Source organism: Budorcas taxicolor, chromosome 1 (genome assembly GCF_023091745.1).
Source record: "Budorcas taxicolor isolate Tak-1 chromosome 1, Takin1.1, whole genome shotgun sequence".
Lineage (NCBI taxonomy): Eukaryota > Metazoa > Chordata > Mammalia > Artiodactyla > Bovidae > Budorcas > Budorcas taxicolor.
In genome coordinates, this window is record NC_068910.1 from 128,945,264 (window position 1) to 128,972,451 (window position 27,188).

Below are 27,188 nucleotides of genomic sequence, written 5' to 3' on the forward strand. Positions count from 1 at the left end.
TCAGTGATGCCCCCAGACTTCTGGGAGAGATGCTTCTGGTTGTGGGGTCTCCTTTTGTGGCTCAGTGTTGGAAGTACAGGTAAGTTGGGGGCCAGGTCCTTGGGTGAAACTTCTTTCAGTCAATAATTCTGTTTTTTTCATGCCATCTATTTATGCAGCACTAACCTTTGGAAGGTCCCCTGTAAGTCCTCTCCTGAGATGAATTTAAAAGAGGGAGGAAAAAACCTTCAATCATAAGGGGAATGACGGCACGCCCTTAAGTCATAAAAACTAAACTTCTTCTAGCTGTTTTACTCATTTTTCTAAAATCTACATTACTCCTTTTGACCTTGCACAAGACAAGAAGAGTTTAAGGAAATAAATGCAATTAACTCCAAAATATGATTCATTTCCACACTATACATACTCACTGTTCCAAGATGTATTTAATTTTAAAATCAAAATTTTCCAAACTAACAACGGTTTTGTCACTGAGATTGTTAGAGGTTTTTTCTAATCTTGCTGACCCAACTCAAGTTCAGGTTTGTCATCCCTCCTGGTAGGACTATGATAATTAGTCTGTTCAGTCACAGATGACCTGCAACCTTTAGCACAATTTCCCTCCGATGTGAAAACCCCACCCACCACTCTCCCTTGCTTAATATAGCAAATCTAAACTCTCCTATGGCGTAGACAGTCCGGAAAGAGTGAAGATCCCCTTCTCTGACCAGCAGTGGCATCACCCTTAGAAAGCTCCCTTTCCCCTGCCCCCAGCAGCCGACTGCTCTTCTGTCACCTCCACAAGACATTTAATTCTCATTCCCCAGCTTTACAACGTGTCTGTCTGCCTTCTGCCTGCAGTTGCTCATACTACCTTTTCTGCTCTTCACGTCTTCCAGGAAAGCTTCCATGATTGATACCACCCTTGCAGTACTCCTTACCCCTTCCCTGCCTCCATGGGTGATGTTGAAAAGGTCTACTTACTTTTATGTGTGTGAATGTGTGTGTGTGTTAATCACTCAGTTATGTCTGACTCTTTGCAACCCTTTGGACTGTAGCCTGCCAGGGCTGTCTATGGGATTCTCCAAGCAAGAATACAGTTCCTTCTGCAGGGAATCTTCCCGACCCAGAGATAGAACCCAGATCCCCTGCATTGCAGGTGGATTCTTCACCATCTGAGCCCCCAGGGAAGCCAGTTTTATGTGTGCTTTTTTCCTAACTCAGTCATATATTTGTGTGTGTGAGTGTGTGTGTGTATAAAGTGATCGTATATCTTGTATTGTGAAGTGGCTATTTATATACTATACACTAGATCTAAAAGGATGTATATCTTATACATTTTTGATGAATGTGAGAAAAAGTGCCTTATAAGGGGGTTATAACTGTTGATTAGTATGTGGGCATGTTTGTTTCCCCATTTCTCCACCAACACTTTGTTAATGTTATCAAATGTTTTTCGTATTGTCAATCTCATAGGAAAAGCAGTATAACATTATTGCCTTAATTTTTATTTCTTATTACAATTTGTGTTTCTGATGTCTTGTTTAAGCAATCTTCTTATAATCTTTCATGTTTTCTTCTAAACTCTATGGATTTAAATGAAGATCACCAGGGGCAAATCTTTTAGTCATGGGGTATTTTTTTCCTATTCCCATGGGGTATTTTTAAATATGATGTTGAATTTTATTTGCCAACATTTATTTTAATTTTTGCATATATTTATTATTTTGTATATTTATTCATAAAGGAAACATCTATCATTTTCTTTTCTTTTATTGCCTTTCTTTGGTCTTGATGGTGCTGCTACTAAGTTGCTTCAGTCATATCTGACTCTTTGCAACCCTGTAGACTGTAACCCACCAGGCTCCTCTCTCCATGGGATTTTCCAGGCAAGAATACTGCAGTGGGCTGCCATTTCCTTTTCCAAGATGATTATAACTGCAGGAAATAAGTGTGTTCTATGCAACAGTTTTATATTGGGTTGGCCAAAAAGTTCTTTCAGGTTTTTCTATTCTAGCCTCCAGAAAAATCCAAATGAACTTTTGGCCAACCCAATATAAGATAAAGGTTATTTATGATTTATAGATTTTGTGGACTTCTCAAATAAAACCATCTGGCTCTAGCACATTTTATGGTGAGAGAAGACTCTTGATTACCAATTCAATTTTTTTTTTTTTTTGGTGTTTATTAGGATTTTTATTTCTTTCTGATTCAGTTTTAGGAAATTATACTTTTCATTGCTGTTAAGTTTTCCAATGCATTTGTCTATGAATTTTTAAGAATATCTGTTATACCTAATGTTTTGCAGTTTTGCTATCACCTGTCTAGTATAGATGCATTTTTAAAAAATCTTGCTCATTACCCTGAGTTTAACTTTTGATTAGAGAAATCATATCTTTTTTTAGTTATAGAAATTATTTGCAGCACAACTTCTTTTCCCATCCTCTTGCCTTAGAGAACAGCCACTAGATAAATGTTGGAGCTTCTCCATGTGTTGCCTGTACTTTTTAACTGCACTTTCTTATTAAAAAGCTTCTTTGACTTCTTCTGTACTAGACAATAGTGTACTGATTATATTTTTATTTCAATGACCTTTTCATTTCCAACTTCTAATTAGCGTTTTTTTTTTTTTTTTACTGTATATCTTATCACTTATGCCTATATGGCACCCCACTCCAGTACTCTTGCCTGGAAAACCCCATGGACAGAGGAACCTGGTAGGCTGCAGTCCATGGGGTCGCTAAGAGTCTGACATGACTGAGCGACTTCACTTTCACTTTTCACTTTCATGGATTGGAGAAGGAAATGGCAACCCACTCCATTGTTTTTGCCTGGAGAATCCCAGGGACGGCAGAGCCTGGTGGGCTGCCATGTATGGGGTCACACAGAGTCGGACACGACCGAAGTGACTTAGCAGTAGCAGCATGCCTATTTTATTTAATAATTTCCTATGCTCTGTTTTTATGTTTGTCCTTGTATATAATCTCAGCTTACTCATTTTAAACCTTTGTCAACAATTTCTTAAACTTTATTTCACCTGGATTAGATCAATGATTCACTCATTGACAATCTTTGTAAATGTTTGATGTCTTTATATATTTGTTTGCAAGCTTTTTAAAAATAAATTTGTTATTGAAGTACAACATATATACAAAAAAGTACACAGATTATTAATACACATATTAATGAGTTTTTAGAATGATCATCCAGATCAAGAAAGAAAACATCACCCATTTCTTAAAACCCATTGCCCATATCCCATCTTAATCACATCTGCTCCAAAAGTAACTATTACTTTGACTTCTAACACAATAGATTAGTTTCACTTTAATTTTCAGTCTCTCTTCGTCTCTGTGTCTTCCTTCCTGAGCTCCCATCTTTGCCCTCTCTCCTTTGGGGGCGGGGAGGGCGTTGTTTCAGCTTCTGTTAGTGAGGCTTTGTCTTTCCATCTATCTTCCTCTATAAAGCTATTGCCCCAGTAAAAAGTTTCTGTGTGTGTTGTTTTTGGTTTCCTTTCTCGAGCTGGGAAGTCCTTCTCTCCATTGCTGGCTACAGATGGGTCTTCTCTACCATTGACAGAGCACTTTGGACCCCTCAAACCTCACAAACCTGCATTCGTACAAACATTGCCTTCTCCCAGACCTGAAACCCAGAACCATTTTGCAATTCTGTTCTTGTTCGTGGAGATATTATTTTTACATTTGAGATTGTCTATGTCTCTCCCTGTCTCTTTTGGGTATTCATCTGTGACTACACTTTGGTTGAAGTGGTACGTGCACTGGGCCATGCTCCATAGCCTTGAATGATGGACAGTTTCATTCTTTAAAAAAAAAAAATTATTTTTATTTATTTATTTCACTGTGCTGAGTCTCAGCTGTGGCATGTGAACTCTTAATTGTGACATGTGGGATACAGTTCCCACACCAGGGATTGAACCCAGCCCCCTGCATTGGGAGTATGCAATCTTAGCCACTGGACCACCAGGGAAGTCCCTGAACAGTTTCATTCTATCATCTGCAAATATTGGCAATTTTTCTCCCCTTTTTCAAACATCATAACTTTTATCCTATTGCATTATCTTGTTTTACTAGCTAGGACTAGAACTTCCAGTCCAATATTTAATAGAAGCACTGATAGCATACATTCTCATGTTCCCAGTTCCAAATGGAATGCTTCTAACAAACATTTCACCAGTGAGTATAATTGTTGCTATAGGCTTTTGGTAGATAGCCTTCCTTTCTTATGTTAAAGAATATTGGGTACTGAATTTTCTCATTTTTCCCCCTACATCTATAGAGTTGAGCATATGTTTTTTTTTTCTTTAATGTGTTCACATGTGAATTACATTAATATATTTTCTAATGTTAAGCCATCTTTTCATTTCTTAGACTAAACCCTTCTTGGCCATGATGTATTTTTAGTTCTTGTTACCCTTGAAGGGTTTGATATTTTATCTAGGGTTTTTATGTCTATGTACAATAGTGAAACTGGCCTTTAGTTTTCCTTTCTCCTTCTTTATTTGTCCAGTTTTGACATTTTGGCTATTTTCATAGAATGAGTTTGAATTCTTGCTCTCCTTTTCTATTCTCTGAAATAGTAAGATAGGAATTGACCTGTTGGTGGAATGTCTATGTGAAATCTGTCCTGATTTAGTTTTTTGATGAATAGATTTAAAAGTACTGTTTCAATTCCTTTATGTTACAGCTTTAGATTTGATTTTCTGTTTTTTTTCTTTCTTGACTAAGTTTTAGTAAGCTATTTTTTCTAGGGAATTATTATTTTAGGGAAACATCAGTATTTTTAAACTGTTGGATGGGTGTAAATACGCTCCTTTGTGGTTTAAAAAAATTTGCTATGTTTATACCCCCTTTTAATTCTCTATATTATTTATTTGTGACTTCCCTCTTTTTTACTATGTCTTATAGAGAGTCCTGTGGATGGAGGAGCCTGGTGGGCTGCCATCTATGGGGTCACACAGAGTCAGACACGACTGAAGCAACTTAGCATGCATGCATACTTTGGAGAAGGAACTGGCAACCCACTCCAATATTCTTGCCTGGAGAATCCCAGGGACAGAGGAGCCTGGTGGGCTGCCGTTTATGGGGTCGCACAGAGTCAGACACTACTGAAGTGACTTAGCAGCAGCAGCAGCATCAAAAGTACATCTTATTTTTTCAAGTACATCTAGTTTATTACCCTATTCAAAGAACGACTTTTTGGTATTTATTGTGTGTGGCAAGTACTATTCTAGGCAGTAGAGTGAACAAAATAGATAAAATTCCTCCCTTCTTTGAACATATCTTCTAATGTGGGAAAATTAATAAGCAATACATTTAATAATAAACTGGTAAATAAAAACTTGATTCGGTGATAATTGCTATAAAAATAAATCAGGGTAAAGAAGATTCAGAGAATGGAGGTGAGGCACTTAGTTTGTGTGTTGTGTTCAGTCATGTCTGACTCTGTGACCCCACCAAGCTCCTCTGTACGCGGGATTTTTCAGGCAAGAATACTGGAGTGGGTTGCAATTTCCTCCTCCAAAGGAGCTTTCTGACCCAGGGCTGGAACCTGTGTCTCCTGTGTCTCCTGTATGTAGACAGAATCTCTACCAGCTGAGCCATTTGTTTCGGGCACATAGGCAGATGGCAATTTAAATGGGGGTTACAGGAAAGGAGATGACATCTGACAACCAAAGACTTAAAGCAGAAGTGGGAATTAGCCACGTGGATGTCTGGAGAAAGACATGACAGGCAGAAGGAATGCCCAGTGCACAGAACCTCCAACAGGAACCTGTCTAGAGTGAGGAAGAGCTAGGAGGACAGTGGCTGGAACAGAGGAAGCAATTGTGGGGCAGGAGAAGGCTCCTCAGGAGGATGGTCTAGATATTTAGGGCTTTCTTCCACTGTTGGGACTTTGAATTTTATTCTGAGTGAAATGCCTTGGTGGCTTTTGCACAGAGATGTGACATGATTTAATTTACTTTTCTAGCTGCTGCTGCTGCTGCCAAGTCACTTCAGTCGTGTCCAACTCTGTGCAACCCCAGAGATGGCAGCCCACCAGGCTCCACTGTCCCTGGGATTCTCCAGGCAAGAACACTGGAGTGGGTTGCCATTTCCTTCGCCAATGCATGAAAGTGAAAAGTCAAAGTGAAGTTGCTCAGTTGTGTCTGACTCTTAGTGACCCCATGGACCGCAGCCTACCAGGCTCCTCCGTCCATGGGATTTTCCAGGCAACTGTGCTGCAAATAGGCTGAAGAGGATGAAGGCAGGAAAAGCATTGCAGGCCACATCATTTTGAGAAATGATGGTGGTTTAGACCAAAGTGGCACCAGTGTAGGTAGTGAGAATGGTTTAATTCTGAATATTTTGTTCTGAGGATTTACTTACCATTTGTCTGGGGGTGGGAGAAAGCAAAGTGTCAGATCTCTCCAGGAAGGTGGACCTGAGCAACTGCATGGGCTGAATTGCTCCCGATGACATTCTTATTCATTTTTTTCTTTAATTTTAATTACTTCCTTTGTATTTATTTCCCTACATTTGATTTGCAATTGCTGTAGTATTCTTTCTCAATTTTCTGACTTACAAGATTAACTTACATGATCTGTATCTTTCCCCATTTCCCCCTCATATTTGCATTTAAGGTTATATTAATAGCTATCAGCCTAGTACTGTTTTAGTTACTTTAACTCAAGTTTTGATATTGCATTGGTTTTATTGTCTTTAGTTTTTAATATTCTCTAATTTCTATTGTGATTATTCAACTCATTCATTACTTAAAAGGGAATTAAACTTAAAATCTCCAAATGTATCTTTAAATAATTTTGTTATTGATTTCTAATTCTTCTTACCGCTTATTTAGATAACATTGTCTGGACTATCTTGATTCTGTGATGCTTGTTGGGCCTTGCTCTGTGACAGACTATGTTTGCTACATGACCAATAGTACAATGCAGTCATGTATGTGGTTCAGGTCTCCTGTTCAAGCAGAGGCTTTTCATCTTTTCTTCCAAAAATTAGGGGAGGCAGATGAGGTTGTCAAGTCATGACAAATCTATCTTGGGTCATAGGAGTGCAAGTTGCCACAGGCTGAGGAGCCTGCACTGTCAGAGTGGGCTTCACTGCAGGGGTGTCCGAGGTCTGGCTGGTGAGAAGGGAGATGCAAGGGGACTCTGGGACCAGGCCTGGGGCTCAGATGCAGAGGTGAGGAAACCACTGCTGGCATGCTGCAAGGGTGGGGCGCCCACATTCTGCTCACAGTACCATGGCCCACTGCACTGCAGATCCACAGGCCTTCTGTACATGCTCCCCAGTTACCTCTGAAGGCAGAGAACTATTCCAGAAACCTCAGAGAGCTGTCTTCCTTGTGAAGAGGGCTGTGCAAATCAGTTTGCAACCTAGACCTATCTTCTGATGTTGCAGATGGCTTTGTCCTGTGGTAGGAATGTGAGGTCGCTGCTAACATTACCAGGAGTGGGGCCCTGTGGCCACTCAGTGTATGCCCTGCGGCTCCTACCAGTCTCTTTCTGTGAGACAGCTGGGTGTTAGAGGCCCCCCTCTTTATCACAGGCATGAGAGGGGGCTGTTGGGTCTTAAAGAGAGGCCAGATTTTCAGCTCCCTGGGATGCAGGAGTTACAATATGCTGCCATTTCAGTTCAGTACTGTAGAAGGCCCTTCAGTGACCTTGACTATAAAATATCCTATTTAAATGTACCTGTTGGAAGGCACTGTTGAATACATGTAGCTCATTAAAGGCCTTCTCTATCACCTGGGCAGCCACGTGATGGGCACTGCAGGCTCTGGAGTGGCTCTGGGCTGCTCCTAAGGACAAAAGGTGATTAGTGAGAAGTGATCACTCTGGGATGGGATGGACAGACCAGAATAAGCCTAGTCCCCAGGGCAACTGCTTATTTTATAGCCCAGGGTTCTTTTCAGAAAACTGTATTATTTAGTCAGGACTGTTGTAAGAAAGTGCCAGAGATGGTAGCTTAAACAACAGAAGTTTATCCTCTTACACTGCTGAAGGCCGCAAGTCTGAGATTAAGGTGGTGGTAGGGTTTGTTCCTCCTGAGTGTTCTGAGTGAAGGATCCATTCCAGGCCTTTCTCTTTGGCTTGGAGATGGCTGTCTACTCCACATGTCTTCACGTCGTCTTTCTTCTTTGTGACCAAATTGCCTCTTCACCTAAGGATATCAGTCGTATCAGATAAGGGCCCACCCTATTGGTTTCATGGCCTTCCCAGGTGGCTCAGTGGTAAAGAATCTGCCTGGCAGGAGATGCTAGTTCCAACCCTGGGTCAGGAAGATCCCATAGAGAAGGAAATGGCAGCCCACTCCAGTTTTCTTGCCTGGAAAATTCCATGGACAGAGGAGCCTGGCAAGCTACAGTCCATGGGGTTGGAAAAGCGTCGGACATGACTGAGCACACACGCAATGGCTTCATTTCGATGTAATTATCTCTGCAGGGACTCTGTCTCCAAATAGAGTCACATTCTGAGGTTTTAAGGACTAGTTAGTTAGTTCAACACATGAATTTATGGGGGGAAGGGGACTCAATTTAGCCATGACAATATCCATTTCATCATGGCCTTTAATCTTCTCTAGTTGAGCAATATTTTATTCTTCTCTGGTATCTTATCTTTACATAAGATAAAAAATCTGTGAAAAATAGTCACAGATTTTGGTTATAGAAGTGATGCCTTGAATAAATGAGTCATTACCCTTGCTGATTTATGATCAATCCCTGTAAGCCCCTGTTTCTTTCTTTCTTCCTTTCAAAAGCACTTTTCTTCTTTTTAAGAACAGATGACCTCACCTTTGAAGTTTCTTGGGTTTTATTTGTTTTTTCTTCTAGGGGATGCACCTCCTACCCCACAGACGAACTGCACTGACTTCCAGAATGCCAATCTCCTCCGAGGCACCAATCTCAAAGTCCAGTTTCTTCTCTTCACTCCTTCGAATCCCAGCTGTGGGCAGCTAGTGGAAGAAAGTAGTGACATCCAAAATTCTGGGTTCAATGCCACTCTAGGAACCAAGCTAGTTATCCATGGATTCAGGTGGGAGCCAACCAACCAATAAGATCACCTCTGCTAGGAACTAGAAAATGACCCTTATGCCACAGGAAGTTAGTGGGGAGCAAGAGGAGAAATGGATTCATTGCCTGTCACAAGTCCCCTTGTTCACCTTCTGCTGGCCTTGAAGAGGTCTCATAGCAACATGAACATACAATGTGTTGCTCTTTCTTATTGGTCACATATGTTACTCCTCTGCTAAGTCTCATCTATATACTCTCAAACAGTAAATATGAATGACCCTGGATAAGTAGCACATGAAGCCTCGATTTCCAAGCCTGAATAAAAGGGAGGCTGTAAAAATGGTCTCAGTGATCCTTTCCTCCCTCAAGTGTGGGTTGCATGATTCATTTCAGCCAGTGAGGTCACAGGCTTTGTGCAATGTAACATCATGGTGTTTTTACCCAGGGTTTTATTTCCTCTTCTTCACTTCTACCTGGGTTTCACAACATAAGAAACTTCCACTTCCATCATTCCCAGAGATTAGTGTTTCTCAGGTACTACACCCTTCTTCAATTTCTTTGATGATCCACAGTCCAACTTTTGTTGTAATATATAGTCTCTGAGTCCCAAATCAATCACTATCCTTCCTTCCAACATCTCCTCTCCAAAATTCACTGACAATGCCAAAAACAGTAAAAAGTTTTTGGGAAGAGAAAGGGAGAGAATATGGTGAAACAGTAGCTAGAACAACTGAAACTGGGGAGGACCCAGTGAAGAGGTAGGCAGTGAGGCACTGCACAAAGGAGAATTGTTTCCTTATCTCTGGCTGGGTTCTCCCTGCCTCTCAAACCCCTGACCCCGGGGTCCCAGCCACATCCTCCCTTAGGCATTCCCTCCCACTCTTGGGCCAAATTCTCTCCTCTGGCAAATCCTGCATTCAGCCACCATCCGAGGCTCAGCCAGAGACACCTGTGACCCGGAGATAGCTGATGGAGTGGAGAGCTCTGAAGCCTTGCCATGCTGTCTGTTCCAGATGCCCCCAGGCCATATTCCCTGGTGTGCACCTGGGCTGGGCTCCTCTGTCCACATGAGCAAGCTCTGTGCCATGGAGAAGACTTCTTTCCCATTCCTAATCTCTTAGGAAAGCTTTCTGAAATTTTTCCTCTTCTTCTTTTCCTAGAAAAGTCCTATTATACTCTAAGTTCTAGAATAATAAAGAATATATCTCATTTTTATTTATTTCTCAGAAAGCATCCAACACATTGCCTGGCCCATTTGTTGCCTGAAGGGTGAATGCATGAACAAGTAAATGGAAACATCCCCAAGGAAGGTGTCTGTATTATAGAGTGAGAATTAAGATTGCAAATCTTGAACTCTAATACACAAAGCTATCTTTTCTTTCCCATGAGTAACACAAGCAGGGTCAGCACATGTGGTCCATGTGATTTATGCATTGCACAAAGGTACCTGGCTGAGGGCCAGTAGGGCTGAACTCTGACCTGAGCTCTGAGCCCTGGCCCAAGGCTACGTCCACCTGGAACAAAGGTACCTCTTTACAGTTTACCCACAGTCTTCACAGGTGCAAGCAGGAGCCCTGCTGACTTCAGGATTATGTCCTCCTCATGCTCAAAGCGCTGTAGGATTTAGTGCTCGTATTTCCCTCCACCCCCACCACACACACACACACACGCTTGTGACTTTTTTCCTCTAGATTTGCTCTGTTTGTAGAAATGTCATTGTAATTTCCATGACGATGAATATTGACTTGGAAGCTAATTTTCCTAACCTTTCTTGGCCCCACATCTAGGGCTTTAGGAACAAAGCCTTCCTGGATTGATAGATTCATCGGTGCCCTTCTGAGGGCAGCAGATGCTAACGTGATTGCTGTGGACTGGGTGTATGGCTCCACAGCTGCCTATTTCTCAGCCGTGGAAAATGTGATTAAGCTGGGACTCGAGATCTCTCGTTTCCTCCGTAAACTCCTGGTAGGTGTAGAAGACCTTAGGGTGAGCTCTGGCTGCTTATGGGGGAGCGAGAGCTCAGGAAGAAAGAAATAACACATGAGGAGGAGCTTTAGGGAGGAAGCAGAGCCACCGGTAGTCTGTGGGTCTTTGGTTCAGATCTCACCTTACCACTTACTGTGCTGACCTGAGGTGGAGTTTTGAACCTCTCTGAGACTCTAGCTGCTCCTCTGTATGATGCGCCGCTGCATGTTACATCGGGGGTGCCGATAGCTGGCCCTTCTATGTCTTCAGGAGGAAATGGCTGTGGTCATGCCTCACACACCTTGGGCACCAAAAGTGAATGGGTTGTCCAGGTGGGAAGCCCAAGGAGAGGGCAAGTGATTAACCGGGTGAGATTCTGCACTTTCTCCCCAAAGCATGTGTGGCTGGTATGTCATGCCCAAGACCTTCTGCTTCTGATGCCTCGGAGAAAATTGTTACCCTTGTAACAGGGGCTGGGGTGGCCCAAATGTAACTCACTGTAAATGCCTGTTCTAGGCGCTGGGTGTGTCAGCGTCCTCAATCCACATCATCGGCATCAGCCTGGGGGCCCATGTAGGGGGCACGGTAGGACATTTCTACAATGGCCAGCTGGGACGGATCACAGGTAACATTCTTCCCTGCCCATTCTCTCAGGTTTAGAGAGAGAGAGAACATGCCTGGAAGAGCATTTGCTAAAGCAGGCAGAGGGAAGTGTGTTGGGCCTTTGTTCTTATGATCAAGTCATTGATCATCACTAAAATTTACCTATTGTGGCCGTTCTGGATAAGCTGGTATTGTGTTGTCATTGCATGATCTCTAGTGTCAGTGCTAGAGGCCATCTATTTCTTTCTGAGCCTCAGTTTCTACAACTCTAAAATGGGTTGTGACAGCTCCTATCTCCTTGGCCACTGTGGAAATCACCTTTACACAGTGTTTCTAAATAGTTGCACAGTGCTGGGAATTTTATGTTTCAGGAACTACCCTCAATCAGTAACGAGCCAGAGCTGTATGGTAAATACTCTGGCTTCCTAGCACTTCAGTGGGACAATTCTGAGTTGTGTTTTGCTGAGTCCTGAAGGGGGACCCCAGTGGGATGAGACTCAAAGTGATAGTCTAGTCATTTAAATTGTCTTTCATTCTCTGGCTTTTTTCCACTCCCTCATGATGCTTTCTGTGCGTGCATGCTAAGTGGCTTCAGTCATGTCTGACTCTTTGTGGCTCCATGGACTGTAGCCCGCCAGACTCCTCTGTCCATGGGATTATCCCAGCAAGAATACTGGAGTGGGTTGCCATTCCCTTCTCTAGGAGACCTTCCCTATCCAGGGATTGAACCTGTGATTCTTATGTCTCCTGCATTTACAGGCAGATTCTTTACCACTAGCACCAGCTGGGAAGTCCATGCTTTCGGTGATTTTCTCCCAAAAAAGCTACTTGCACTTTACATACTTGTCTCACAGTCTGCTTTTTGGGTGGAATAGGGAGGGATCCAAGGTAAGGCTGGGAGAGAGTAACATTTACTTCACTCTATCATTGTAAAGGGGCTTCCCAGGTGGCATTAGAAGTAAAGAACCCTCCTGCCAATGCAGGAGATGTTAAGAGATGTGGGTTTGATTCCTGGATCAGGAAGATACCTTTGGAGGAGGCCATGGCAACCCACTCCAGTATTCTTGCCTAGAGAATCCCATGGACAGAGGGGCCTGGTGGGCTACAGTCCATGGGATCACAATAAGTTGGACACAACAGAAGCAACTTAGCATGCATGCACACACATTGTTGTAAGGACTAGAATGTGTGAAGTTGCCCAGCACAAGGCCTGGCAAATAGTAACTACTCAAAACATTATAGCCATTGTTATTACTATGTGAGGATGAATATTACTGACATTAATCCTTACCAAATGGTTGGGGTGAGCAAGTTCATTTCAGAGCCAGAGGAACTGGGTCATGAAGAAGTTAGAGTTCTGTCTACTCAACAGATTAGTGTTCCCTGGAAAAGGTGGTCCTGAGCTAGTTCTCTCACCTTTGGGTCCTTGTTGGGGGATTCTGATCCGAACTATAAGGGTTGCACGTGTAGGTGTGCAGTGGATCCATGAGAGTTCTTGTGGCTGAGATGACAGGGCCCCTGACATGTCTGTCCTTGCAGGCCTGGACCCTGCTGGACCAGAGTACACCAGAGCCAGCCTGGAGGAGCGTCTGGACCCGGGGGATGCCCTCTTCGTGGAAGCCATCCACACAGACACAGACAGTGAGCTGGGGGGTTGAGGGGCAAATGAGCACAGGGCAGAGGCTAAGAGGCTGACATTTATTGGAGTGGCCCTAGGAGGAGACCCTCCCCCTCTGAGCTTCTGTTGCAGTGAGGAGTTTATCAGCATGATCTCCAAAGTCTCTTCCAGCCCTATCTTGCTCCGGGACTGAGATGAATGATTTTATTTTTAGCCAGCATGATACAGAAGGATTCTCATTTGTGGACCAAAACTGTTTGGTCATGAGTCTCACTCTGATTCAACACTAAGCCTCATCTGAGGTAGTGTTTGGAGGGCACTTCTGCCTGGCAGGCACATGGGAAAGTCAGGCTGCTTTTTCAGGGTGAACATGACCTGCCCCAGGACACTGGGGCATTCCACTCCCGGGGCAGATGCTCAGGCTATCAGAACTTCTCTCCTTCCCAGGAGATGAGGCCAGCCCTCAGTCCAGTGAAGAATGAGAATTGCCGCCTCCAGTAATGACAGGCACAGGCAAGAACCCCCAATTCTGAATCCATCATAACCAGCGGGCACTCCTCCTCATTTCTACTCAATGTCAAACGCCCGCAGAGTCTAGTGCCAGGCCCTGTGCTCAGTGTGTTGGGTACAAGAGGAAATTACATCTGTCTCTGACCGCAGAGTTTGCAATTCAACTGAGAAACGGCCATGTCTCTTTCCATTTGGCTAGAAGCCTTTTTAGCATCCAAAACTCACGGATTCATGATTCTAGAAGTTCATGTAGTCATGTAACTCAACCCTCTTTTCTACCTCTGTTTCACAGATAAGAAAACAAAGTCCATAGCCCTCTGCTTAGTTATTAAGTTAATTAACCATGTTAATTAACAATGTTAACCCTTTATGTTCCTAAATTTGCTAAATAGGTGACCCATTGGTCCCTATTTACTTGTTCTAGGCCTCTCAGTCCCCCTCAAAGTTGTAGCCACTACCTAATAGGATAAAAGAAAGTTTTTATTTTTATGATAAAAAAATAACTTCCATTTATTCAATGAGTCTTGATTGATCTATGTAGCAGGCACTAAGAATACTGCAATGCACAGGGCACCACATGGAACTTGCAGGGTAACAGGGAAAGCATTTGTTCACTGATTTGTTCAATAAATATTTATTTGGTACTAACATAGGTGCCGTAGGGCAGGGAGAAGACGGGTAAAGGTCCTGCCTTAGTGGAGCTTACATACAAGTCAATAGACAAGATAATTCTACCTCGTGATAATGGTAATGAGGGATATGGGAGAAGCGTGTGTGACTTGGCAGGGGGTGCGGGGTCGACTTCAGGTAGGATTATTGAGGAAAATCTGTCCAAGGAGGTGATGTCTGAGGTGAGATTTCATGGATGAGAATGAGCCAGCACTGGAAAGAGCTGGGAGAAGACCATTATAGATGGGGAGGACAGCCAAAACGAAAGCCTTATGGTGGGTGAGGGCAGGAAGGAGAACCATGTAGTTAGCACGCAGCGAGTGACGGGATGAGAAAGTCGAGCAGGACCAGGCTGGAGATGGCAGGGAGTTTGCATCTTATTCTATGATCAATGAGAATAGGGCAGCGATTTGGATTCCTTTAAAAGGTGACTCTGCTGGGCAGAGCGTGGACTGCATGCAGGTGGGCAGTAAAGGAAGGCCCTTTGGAAGGTGTTTGCTGTGGTGGCCTGGATGAGGCGGTGATAGTGGCTGAGGCAAAGGTGGTGGGAGTAGAGATGGAGAGAAGCAGAAGGATTCAAAATATATTATGGAGGTAGAACTGACCTGACAGATGATGGGCAAGGAGGCATTCTAGGTCATCACTTACACCCTGGATAGATGATGTTAAACCAGTAACACGCACTCTACTGCTTACAATTGTGACAATATGTAGGAGATAATATGAAGGAGATAATATGAAGGAGAAAGTCATGGTTTTTGGCAGCTGAATTGGACTGATTTAGAGGGGTCAGATATCGTCACACTGATGGGATAAAGGCTACTAGCTCACAAACTCATCTCTTTGTAGTCAGGTTATATTTCTTCTCAGTCATAGAAGCACAAAAGCATGCAAGAGACTGGAAATGTGGTCTCACACATATATATCTGAACTGTTACTTTAAGTAAAATAGAAACTATTCAACAAGTAAACTTACCAAGCTTATTGTAATATTTACTGATTCATAAAAACTTAAGGGATATTTTTCTTGATTTTATTAGGCAAATATGAGTATCTTCTTATGAATTTATTCTTAGCTTCCTTTCAGCATGACAAAACCTCTTAGAAAACCATCTAAGGGCTAGTTAGTTCTGTCATCTTCTAGCATTTAGGAATAAGTGGGCCCCCATTCAGCACAGAGAAGGGGTGAGTACCCAAGGTCAGACTTCAGGCTCTGCGGCCAGTAGACCCTGCTATGGGACCTGGAAAATAGCCCCTGAAGGAAGAGGGTAACAAGGTTCTGCCTTCTTGCAGATTTGGGCATTCGGATTCCTGTCGGACACGTGGACTACTTCATCAATGGGGGCCAAGACCAGCCTGGCTGTCCCACTTCCATTTATGCAGGTCAGAAAGCCAGAAATACTCAGTGTTTGGCTGCTCCAGAGACTGGACTTTATCAACAGGTTTCGTGTTGAGTCAGCCAGTGTGAGCCACAGGAGTCTTCCTGACAGTGTCCTCTGCTATGTCCCATTGAGCTTACTCAGCATTTATTGAATGGATGTCTATGGCGACAAGGAATTCTAGGGGAGGACTGCCTGAAATTAAAAGATTGCTCCATATTTAGGTTCTCTCCTTACGTCTTAGGCCCTACCATCATCCACCATCCCTCAAGCCAATAGCCTCTCTTCTTCTTGGGCCCTACTTTGTGGCAGAGTCCATACTAGCAACATCCTTTGCAGCGCCGCGTTGTGTCAGAACCAGGCTGATGCACCCAAAGCTAGCTAGCTGAAGGTTCAGTTCACTGCACGACCATTTCCCCAAACTAACTAAATTTAAGTTCTCCAAATTTGCTTTCAAGATAATCTTCTTGAATACATTCAATGAATATACATATCTTCTCTTCTAAGTTTACTCTTCTGGAATGTTCTTTTTGGATATATTGATTATGTTCTTAGCATAATTTTAAACAATTTTAAATTTATCAAAAGCTAAGCATTAAGGGTTGTTTAGTCTTTTTATAGTCTTCTCATGAATGCAGCTAACCTATCAACATTTCATATGGGAGTTTTGATTTCTGAATACTATCTTTTTAACCTTTTCCTGCTTTACCAAAATTTTTTCATTTTAAAGATTCTTTTGACAATCGTTTTGAGTAACCACTAATCCAACTTATCAAATTCACTGATTTTCCAAATCATGTTTCTCTTAAGAATTCATAATTTTTTCAGCAATTCTGATCAGATTGGATGGTTTGATTTTAATGGCTTTTGAAAATTTCTTTGCATTTTAGTTGGTCACTTTCAATTTTCTTCACAATTGAGAAGAAAAAAACACAGTTTTTTAAAACACAATTTGAGAAGGGTTTGGTTTGTGTTTTCCAGCTCCCTGTTGTAGCTAGAAGGGGGTTGGCCATGGACAGTGTCCCAACCATGGGGGAAGGGAAAATCCACACACAGCTCAGGCTTGGTTCTGGTCCCGGTGAGGGGGTCCCAAGGTGAAGGGAGAGTATGAAGACCTTAAATGCTGGAGTTATGGCTCACTATGGACCTCCTAGCCCAAGCAAATTCATTCAGTGTGAATTATCACAAATTTTAAAATAGTCAACAACAACAATAACAAGAAACCAAGTGTTTGTTGTGTTGGGACATTTGGCAGATTCAGTGTGTCAGTCATTGGGTTGGCTTTCATAGATGGACCATGAGCTGCTGCTGACTCCCTTGATTGTCTCTTTGTTGGATTGGGTTTAATGAGGTTGAATAAAATTGGTTGTGTGGGTGATGCTGAAGAAGGCAAAAATGTGCAGACCAATATCCATTTTGAGAAGGAGGGTGAGGATTGCCGACTCTTCACATGCTCCCATTTTTCAAAAGAGAATCTGCATGATCATGGAAGAATGGGTCTCTAAGTAAGCAATTTTATTGGTAAATTAAGCTTAGTTAAAAGAAAAAAAAAGAATCACTTCAAAAAAGATTAAAAAGAAAAATAAGAGTATAGTAACCATGTTCATCAATATTTCAAAAATGTGGCTCGGGGGGATATCCCATGTATTTATAGCCTGTTGGACTATAACATTCAATAGAGTTACAGTAAGTAGCATGGAGGGAGTTTCCAGGTGTCTTGAACTGAAACCTTGGTTGTGTCTTTTGGCCTTGTTCAGGCTACAGTTATCTGATCTGTGATCATATGAGGGCTGTACACCTCTACATCAGCGCGCTGGAGAACTCCTGTCCACTGGTGGCCTTCCCTTGTACAAACTACAAGGACTTCCTTGCTGGACAGTGTCTGGATTGTTTCAACCCTTTTCTTCTTTCCTGTCCAAGAATCGGTAAATGCTCCTCCTTTGACTCCCTCTGACAACTTAGGGAGAGTTCAAGCCTTGTCACCTCTTCAAGTCCTCATCTCCCATGGTCAAAAAGTCTATTCGAGTGGGGTAAAGAAAATTTAAGTAATGTTCAGAATTCAGCTAGAAGGTGTTCTCACCTAGAAGGTGGCCTTTAGCTTTCTGTGTCCCACCCGCCCGCCCTCTGTAGTGCTTCCTGATGCCGTATGCACTCTGTGCACACCCTTCACACACACAGAGACCCTGACCCACAGGTCCACCTCAGCATGTTCTCCAGAAGCATCAGTGTGGTCCAGATCCCCTGCACCCACCCTTGGACCTGATGCACACCATAGTCTGTGCACCATGGTCTTCCGTGCTAGGCCAGCCATTCTCCAGTTCCTGATAGACTTGAAATCCAAGTGCTGTGGGGGAATTCCCTAAGACTGGCATACATTGCCTGCCTTAGAGGTGTGAGGCCACGTCGCTGGAGGGGTTCCTAATTATTGATTGACCTGGACACATTCCTGGAGGATCCAGGCTAGCCCGGAGAGAATGGCTCCGGAAGGCTGAGGGATCCAGCCTCAGCTCACCCTGTGCAGATCATTGTTGTGAATATCCTGGGGTTATCCAGCCTGAAGGGTTCCAGAAAAAACTCCTGGGTAATGTGTGGTTCCTCCCCCTCCTTCACTCTCCCTCTTCCCATCCCTCAGCTGCCACTCAGAACTACAGCAGTCTGCCATTGCTTATATGAATGAAATGAAGATCATCTTGACAAAGTGTTAAAGTAGGTGTGGTTTCCCATAATAAAGCAAAACAACATTACTTCCTGCTCATCAGGCATATGTCACTGTTTCCCACGCATGTGATGGACCAGATGGTTAACAACCACTTTACACTCTCTGCTCAGCCTCATCTCCCACGAGATTTTCCTTTTTTTCTAAACACCTCAGGGATGCTAACTACTCATACTTCCAAGAATATTTTTCATGTTTCCTCACCCAATATCCCTTTGCCCAGACTATACTTTCTGCTTGGAAAGCCCTTCTCCAACTTATCAATCACTATTCTTCAGCTCAAACACTTCCTGTGCTCCAATGCACAGGATACAAATACCACTAAAAGAACTGTCATATAGATTGTCTTGCAAGTTGAAGACATCATTTCATAATTTCATATAAATACCCCTTGGGAGTGGGCTAGATAATCTGAAGAATGTATTTTCTGTCTACTTGTGTGTTTATCCCTGTCTGGATGGAGTTGCTGTATTCCAGGCCTCACCACAGTTGTTTGTAGAATGAACGGGTGCATGAATTCATCACTAAAAGGCTGGGTGCCACTGAACCCTGAAATGGCCTCCTCAGGGCCCTGCTGTCTTTGCTTCTTTATCTCCAGGGCTGGTGGAACAAGGTGGTGTCAAGATAGAGCCACTTCCCAGGGAGGTGAAGGTCTACCTGCTGACCGCTTCCATGGCTCCGTATTGTGGTGAGTGGGGAGGAACGCCCTGCTCAGCTTTGCCAGTGTGCTGACCTGCTGAGTTCAGGCTTCCATCTTGGGCTGTGTCCAGCCCAGCGTGGTAGCCAAAGTGGAAGGTGAAGAACTGGGGCAAAAAGGTCATGGAAAGTGACAGGTGGAGGGCAGCATCTCCTGGGCTTAGATAGAACCCAAACTTACCAGAGCCAGCCCAAATCATTGCTCTCTGGATAAGAACCTGGGGGCATCTTATCTTCCGGTCAGTATACTGACCTTCATTCCTCCCACCCCGCCACGGAATCCTGCCCTCCAGTGTGGGCTCTCTCTCTAGGGTGGTATTTGGGAGAATCTTTTGGGTTTCTTCTTCCTGCATACATTTCCCCCTCCTCGTTGCCCACCCTGCGTGTCTCCACTCTAGCAGCCCTCCTACATCAGGGTTCATGAGGAATAGTGAACCTTCACATATATATTTCAACTGTTTACTGTGGCTCCTAACCACTGCATTTCATTGAAGCTAAGATGCCGGTGATCGTGAATGATGATTAATGTGAGAGAAAAGGGAGTCTTAGAATCTATAACATAAATTAAGGGCTGAACCATCCTCCTTCCAATGGTATTTGCATCTTATCTAGGTTGGCTATACTTCCTAACTTTTTTTTTTTTATCCTGGAGTCCTGTCTGCTTTATTGTGTGTTCAGAATAGAAGTATGCTGGTTTGGGTGGGAAATTATATGACCACCCTATTTCTAAATGACTTTTTGATCACTGGTGTCTGGGCTGGTTGTTGGAGGGATGTTTGTGGCCATACCTTCCTGGTAGTAGAGGGCCTGAAGTTCAGGCTCTGTGGTCACCCAAACCTAAATTGTTCTCGTATTCTCCGTTTACCTGCTGTGTGATCAGGAGTTCCTTAATCTTTCTGAACTTCTACATACTTATGTGGCAAACAGTACTTATTGCAAAGAATTGATTGTGAGGATAAAATAAAATACATAGCATACAGGCAAACACTGCACAGTGACTGGATTCAATAAGCAATAATTCCCTTCCCTCTGACAATGGGAAAATTTGGAAGCTGAGATGAGGGTGCTGGTAACTTCATTAGAGAGAATTCATGGCTACTTCTTAAGAATAAAGTGGGTCAGCTGTGGGCTTTTCACATCCATCCTCTCATCTGACAACCCAGCCCCGAGCAGTGATGTGCCCAAGGCTCCGTGGGAGGGTGAAGAAGTCAGGATTCAACTCCGGTCTTCTGACTTCAAAATCTTTACCCTGTCCACGCCATCACTGCTTGCCTCCGCACTCATATCTCTGCCCCCTCTTCCGAGAACCTGCTCTTTTCAGGCGTCTTTCTCAGTTACTCTTGGGTCCTTGCCACCGCTCAGAGGTCAGCCTGAGGCAGGATGCTTTGTCTGGGTCAGAGGCAGGGCTACAGGGACCCGACTTCCCATTTCTACTTCCAGCTCCAGGGCAGCTTTTGGTGCCTTCTCCCTGTCTGGACAGCCAGGGAGCCTGAGGCACACATGAAGGCTGAAGGCATTCTTAGATCCCTGCTGAGGGGAATTCACTGAACCAGACTTTTTCTGTTTCATATTTGTTGTGAGATCCCCTCCCCATTCCCCCAGAAGTATGGTTATGTCTGTTCAAAGACCTCAGAGGGGCCTGCATCCTCTGAGCCTTCCATTCTGAGCATCAGAGATGGGCCCCTTCTCTCCTGGTGGGAGGGTATGTGTCGCCCACCTGGTACCCCACCTGACATCCATCTCATCCACTCCCAGGTCATTGTGGCACCAAGCTCCCACTCTCCAGCACTCTTGACCTGCCTCGGCCTCAGCACTGCTCACCAGGACAGCTGTCACCCTTGGCTTCTGCCAGGCAGGTGCCAGCATGGACAGAGAATCTGCTCCCAAAAAATCATTTTTCCAAAAATACTATTTTTCTCTTGTAGAGCAACATTTCACCCAGTGTTTTCTCTCCATCACCCCGTTCCTCACAGTGTACTATGAGGTGATGTTGGGGGTTACTGATTCCACATGAAGGAAGTGAGGCACAGAGAGGTTTGATGACTTAGGCAAGACAACACAACTGGTAAGTGGCAGGGCCTCACCTTGGATCCAGTTCTCCTGGCAAACCTTCCAGGGCTCATGTGCTGTTGCCCTTGTCATGCCCAGAGCAGGTAGGAATTTCACTACCAGTTCCCATCCACCAATGTTAGCAGACCTGGCCCTCCTAGGGCTTCCAGAGTAATCAGAGAAGAGATCAGCAGAACCTTAGGAAACTGTCTTGATCACTGATACCTGCTGGTAAAGTGATATATCCAACTCAGCACAGAGAATTAGATTCCTAAAACTATGTAAGGTAGACTTTTTTTTTCCCACATTTTGATTATCCACTCCTGTTTAGCCCTTGCCCGTCAACATAACACTCTGCATCCACAGTAAACAACTAAGAAAGAGAGACGGGGGGACGCGGCAGCTGCTGTTCCGCTCTATGGAGGGGCAGAGTGCAGTGCTCTCCTATCTTCTTGTGGGTTCTTGGCAGGAGTCCGGTTGCTAACCCCATGAGCCCATATGGATCACGTCATTACTTCAACTTGGGCTGTCGCCCTAAATCCACTTAGCCCCTCCTCCCAATAATCACCCATAAAACATAACAAATGAACAAAGAACGGGTAGGGCAGAGGTGAAGGACTACCCCTCTAGCTATGTCCCAGCCATCAGAGGAGTCTGTGAAAATGCTGAGACCAAAGTCACAGCCAGCTGCCGCCAGATGGGCTTACCCCTTATTGAGGAAGGGCTAGGGTGTTGGGGAAGCTGCAGTCCTTCTTAACCTCTCCTGACAGAGGGACCGCAGACCCAGGGGTATCACCATGAACCAGGCTGCTCACCCACTCTGTGCAGACAGTACCAGCTCTGAGAGCCCCAGTTTCAGCGCTGCCCAGGAGGGCGGCCCCCAGCCACCACAGGGAGGGCCACAGTCATCTCCTGCACATATGGTGGATTTCCTGACACTGTGTGCATGCTAGGGGGGAGGGGCATTGCTATATTTTATGAGTTAATTATTTAGTATAAGATAGACACTGTTTGGTTTTCAGAATCACACCATCAGGATAATGTTGCCAAACAGAGAGGAAAGGCACATTCTAGGATTATAAGTGATAATGAAAACTATCATGTATTGAATGATTCCTAGGCACAGACTGTCTAAGGACTTTATATGTATTAACTCATTTAATTCTCATTCAGAACTGTGAGGTATGTAATTTTGTTATCCCAATTTACACTTGGCAACAGAGGATGATATAGTTAAGATAGCATCACCGACTCAAAGCACAAGAATCTGAGCAAACTCCAGGAGACTGAAGGACAGGGAAGCCTGGTGTGCTGCAGTCCATGCGGTCTCAAAGAGTAGAACGCAACTGGGCAGCTGAACACAATTTAGACTTGAGGAAGCTGAGAACCTGTGATGAGAGGTAACTGTGCCCAGGCACACAGCTGCTAAGGGTTAGAGTGAGATTTCTAACTGCTGTGCTGCTCTCTGGGATGTTTCATGCATTGCACCCACTGACCTCTGGCCCAGCTGTCTGCTCTGCTTTGGTTTCCCAGTGCATCACAGCCTCGTGGAGTTTCACTTGCAGGAGCCAAGAAACAAGGACACCTGCATCACAGTCACTTTCCTTAGCGGCAGTGTCACCTCCTCGGTCAAGATCACCATGTACGTAAGGGTGCCGCACGGCTGGTTTCTCTCCTTTTACATACACGCATCCCAGGACATGCTCTGTGTGGTCACTGATGGGTGGGCAGAGCCAACTGGGCCAGGGGTGGGGGTGAGGGTGGCACCTACCACAGATGGACCCACAGACACATGCCAGGCAACTGTTCCAGGTTCAGGATGAGTATTGGGCCCAAGAAGAGTGTATTCAGACAATAGCAGGCAGGCAGCAGTAAGGGAACATCCCAACAGGGGGTGAGAATGTGGGAACTAGGCCCCTGGCAGGACGTTGTGTCAGGAATCCAGGCAGGGGCATCAGAGATGCCAGCAAGTAGGAGGACCTCAGCCATTGGCCCAAGCAGGGCTGGTGAGAACCTGGGAAGCCCCTACTCCTGGATGGGGAGGGATGGGGGGAGTGGGGAGGGAGCTATCAGTGTGGGTTACCAGAGAAGACTCCCAAACAGAGGGTAACTTAGCCAGGGAGTGCCAGGTAAGGGCCAGTGGGGTTGATGCCCAATGGTGCCAGTCCCTGGAACTGGGGCTGATTTTCCTCCTTTGTGGAGTCACACTTGAGCCAAGCAGCTGGTGGGACCAGGCTTGAGGCAAGCAGGCAGAGAGCCTCAACTGTAGGGAGCTGCAAGCCTGGCAAGGGAGAGCAACTCAGCAGCTGTGGTGCATGTTTCTTTAAAAAGCCATTGATTAGTTACTCACAAGCAGTAGGAAGCAGACTAACCAGATAAATCTCTGCCTCAGTCAAGGTTTAGTCTGGAAACTAGAGCCCAAGCCAGGCAATCCAACAGAAGGAATTTAACACAAGGAGCTAATTACAAATATGTTGGGAGAACTGAAGACCCAACAGAGGATGGGGAAGCAATGCAGAGCTCAGCAACAGGAGTCATTCCCACTCTAGGGCCACAGGGACAAAGCCAAGTGGTGCTGGTAGAACCGAGTAGGGATGGGGGGTGGGAAGGGTGAGTGATTGGCAGGAGCTCAGAATCACTGTCTGAAGCAGCCTCCCACTCATGCCTGGGAACCTGAGGAATGTAGCTTCCAGCAGGAGGGGTACAGTGCAAACAGGGGTGTGATCAGTGCCCATACATGCAAATGCACAATTGTCAGCAGTGACAGGGGCTGTGAGAACAAAGAAGACGGAGCCTGACTAAGTGTGGAGAAACAGTGTTTGAGTAGAGTTTTGAAGGTTTGGGAGGATCCTTCCCCCCAGCCCATGGGTTCGTGAGATGTGACCCTGGAGGCAGTGGTATCAGGCATGGGGACAAGAGGCTGGGGGGGCTAGTCAGGGCCAGACCGTGCCACCCCTGGAGGACAGGGGAGGGACCTGGGGTTTTATCCTGAGAGCAGTTTGGAGAGCTGCTGGAAATTTTAAACAGGAGAGCGACAGGATCAGATCTGGGTTTGGAAACACTTCTCGGGCTTCAGGGATGCAGATTAACTGTGCTGTCAGGGAAGATGAGTTTCCTCTTGGAGGAGTGCACGTCTGGACTACCAAACCTCTGCCACCAGGCAGGGTTCCAACTCTCCCAGGCCACACAGCACATGACAGCAGGCAGTTAGGACCCCCACACAGACCTGGGGTGCCCACGTAAGCCTTGCAGATTATACAGCTGAGTAGTTTTCATTAGATCAGTTCAAGATCATGTTAACTTCTACAAGTGGGTTTCTATCACCTCTCCAGCCCTCCTCTCTGTTGGGTAGATGAGCCAACACTTGCAGGAATCATGATAATGACTGGCTGATTGTTAGAATAACCTGGAGAGCTTTAAAGACTGCTGACAGCAAGCCCCGGCCCAGACCAGTCACAGAATCTCCAGGCATGGCCTCACCTCCTACACTTTGAGAAGCTTCCTGAGTAATTGGAATGGGTATCCAAAGCTTTCTTCTTCTCCCCAAAGAGACTTGCATTACTGTTTCGAAAAACATGATTACTTCAATTCCTTGGGTTTTGTTTCCTCTTGCAGAACAGAAATTGAAAAGAAGGGAAGGGGGTTTATGTGTGGTCTTTCCCCTACTTTTTATAAATTTGTGAAACCCCAAGATTTCCTTCCAATTAGAAAATGGACCCAGGTCAAGTCCCCAGGCTACCACAACTAGTCCTTCTAGTTTCCAAGCTTTCCATCCAAGCAGCCTCTTAAAGTGAACAGTTTTGTTATTTTTCCTCTGAAATAAACACTTTTGAAATCAAAAGAAAAAAAAATGGAATAGCTTTTATACAAAGTTTTATGGGATCTTCCTCAAAAGGACAAAACAAACTATATGACTAACCCTGGGTTAGAAAGTACACGCAGAAGACATTTCCTCAGCACGCAGAGGCCAGAAAGGAAAGGGAACCATGCTCGGCTTAGACAATACCCGATGGCATTCTGAGGGGAAAGCAGCACCCTTGGGAGCTCCCTCTTTCTCACAGTCCCTCTTTCTGAGCCCAGAGGAGCCTGCCCCTGAGGGGCAGCTCAGGGCAGGGCACTGGGAGCAGGGGCTGAGGCTCAGACCTAGGGCTGGGTGACACCAAAGCCACAGCCGGAAGGAGACCACACCTGGAGTCCACCCCAGCTCTGATTGGCCTCAAGGCCTATTACTCTTGCCTGGGAAATCCCATGGACAGAGGAGCGTGGTTGGCTACAGTCCATGGGGTCACAAAGAGTCAGACATGACTGAGCGACTTCACTTTCACACGTTCATACTCAGTCTGAATAGAGAGAGTAGTCTTCACACAAAATTCTTAGAACTCAACATCCTGGAAGAGGCCTCTGACCTGAGAGTAAATATCTTCACTAACCTGAATTTAGATCATCACTAACTAGGACACTTACCCTGATGTGTAAATCCTGGAGCTACTGTTTTGCTGCAGGATCCACCTGTTTACTTTCAAAAATCAACACCTATTTTTTGCTTCATGTTCAAAGCTGTGGGGTGCAGGCAAGGTGCTGGTAAGGATGATGCAGAGGACTGTGTGCCCACCTCCCAGGAACTAACTGACCGGGCTACCCACAGAGCCCATGGGGGCCAAGGGGGAGCCAAGGCCAAATGTGTGACAGTAAGTGACTTTCCCTTTCCCTTCCAGACCTAAACAGCAGCGTGTTGGGAAAGGAGTCCTAGCTCACCCCAGCCCTCAGTGCCAGATAAACCAGGTGAAGCTCAAGCTTCAGGCTTCCCACCGGGTTTGGAAAAAAGACCAGACGACCATCATCGGGAGGTTCTGCACCGCTCCGCTACCTGTCAATGACAAGTAAGCCCCAGATCCACCCCACCCCAAACACACCCACCAGGACCAGGCTGACCTCAGATGTGACACTTGTTGAGGTGCAGTTTCATCATGAGGATAAGCTTCCTTGATGGGGAGATGACAGACACCGAGGGTGTCCTGAACCTCCTGCAGGGCCATCTTGGGTTGGGATGCTAAGAAGCCAAAGAGGGTGGACTTTAATTCCCCATTCCCACTTTAATATAAGGAACTCCATTTTATCGGATATATATGTTTTATGTATCTGTTCTATTTAGTTTCCTCTGTAAAGTTTTATTGAAACAAAGGTTGCTCATTCCATACTTCCCCTTCTCCAGCCTCTGCTGGTCACAGTCATGGGTGTGAACACGGAATTCTTATCCCCTTTGCACCACCTCTAGCAGGCATTTAGAGTATGTCTTACCACACCTGGCCCTTGGAGGACAGGCGTGGACTCCTGTAGTAATCTTCCCAGAGATGATTGTAGACCTGACGTCAGTGAAACACAAGATCTCACAATTCTGAACCTTCTCTCCTGACCAGCCAGGAACCTGCCCTGAGCACACACCCTCTTGTTTCTCTTCTTTTGCAGCAAAAAGATGGTCTGCTTACCTGAGCCAATGAACTTACAAGCAAGTGAGACTGTGTCTCATGACCTGAAAATAACCTGTATATAGTATACGGGCAGGATACATCCCCCCGGATTGGGAGTGGGGGATGATGGGCATTCAACTTATTCTACACCATTAAGACTAAGAAAGAATGCAGAAGTCTTGTTTACTTTCTCCATAATTAACCACCTTAGAGGGGAGAGAGAGGGCTCATTTTACAGAGCTTTATCTCCATTGTCAGTTGAAAGAGTTTTACAAAGATACCATTTCAACCTTCCTATTCATGCTTAACTGCAATTGCCCCATATGCTTGGACAACTGTACCTAGGATTCAATAGAAACATATACAGGAGAAATACTTTTTTTTTTTTTTTTAAATAAAACTATGGAGTATCTGAATCATTCAATGGTTTTATTGGAATGAAATTCTGTTAGGTACAAAAATGTGATTTACGATCTACAGGATTGGAGAAAACATTAGAAAATGTT

The 27,188-nt window shown here is 44.8% G+C and overlaps 2 protein-coding genes across 2 annotated transcripts in view; both read left to right on the forward strand.

The window, feature by feature from the left end:
• Window positions 1-27,188, forward strand: part of TIMMDC1 (translocase of inner mitochondrial membrane domain containing 1) — a 113,192-nt gene that overhangs the window by 75,588 nt on the left and 10,416 nt on the right. The gene's annotated exons all lie outside the window — the stretch shown is intronic.
• On the forward strand, window positions 7-27,018 carry PLA1A (phospholipase A1 member A). Its single transcript, XM_052649870.1, has 11 exons — window positions 7-79; window positions 8,830-9,031; window positions 10,797-10,974; window positions 11,491-11,599; window positions 13,117-13,218; window positions 15,668-15,757; window positions 17,511-17,678; window positions 19,068-19,157; window positions 22,748-22,856; window positions 25,930-26,094; window positions 26,681-27,018. The coding sequence occupies exons 1-11, from the start codon at window positions 7-9 to the stop codon at window positions 26,763-26,765; spliced, it is 1,371 nt and encodes a 456-aa protein (XP_052505830.1). The 3' UTR covers window positions 26,766-27,018.

Coding starts and splice junctions, on each gene's coding strand:
- PLA1A (XM_052649870.1), top strand. CDS start 7: ATGCCCCCAGACTTCTGGGAGAGATGCTTCTGGTTGTGGGGTCTCCTT. Junction 11,600..13,116: donor CCAGCTGGGACGGATCACAG/GTAACATTCTTC, acceptor CTGTCCTTGCAG/GCCTGGACCCTGCTGGACCA. Junction 17,679..19,067: donor TCTTTCCTGTCCAAGAATCG/GTAAATGCTCCT, acceptor CTTTATCTCCAG/GGCTGGTGGAACAAGGTGGT.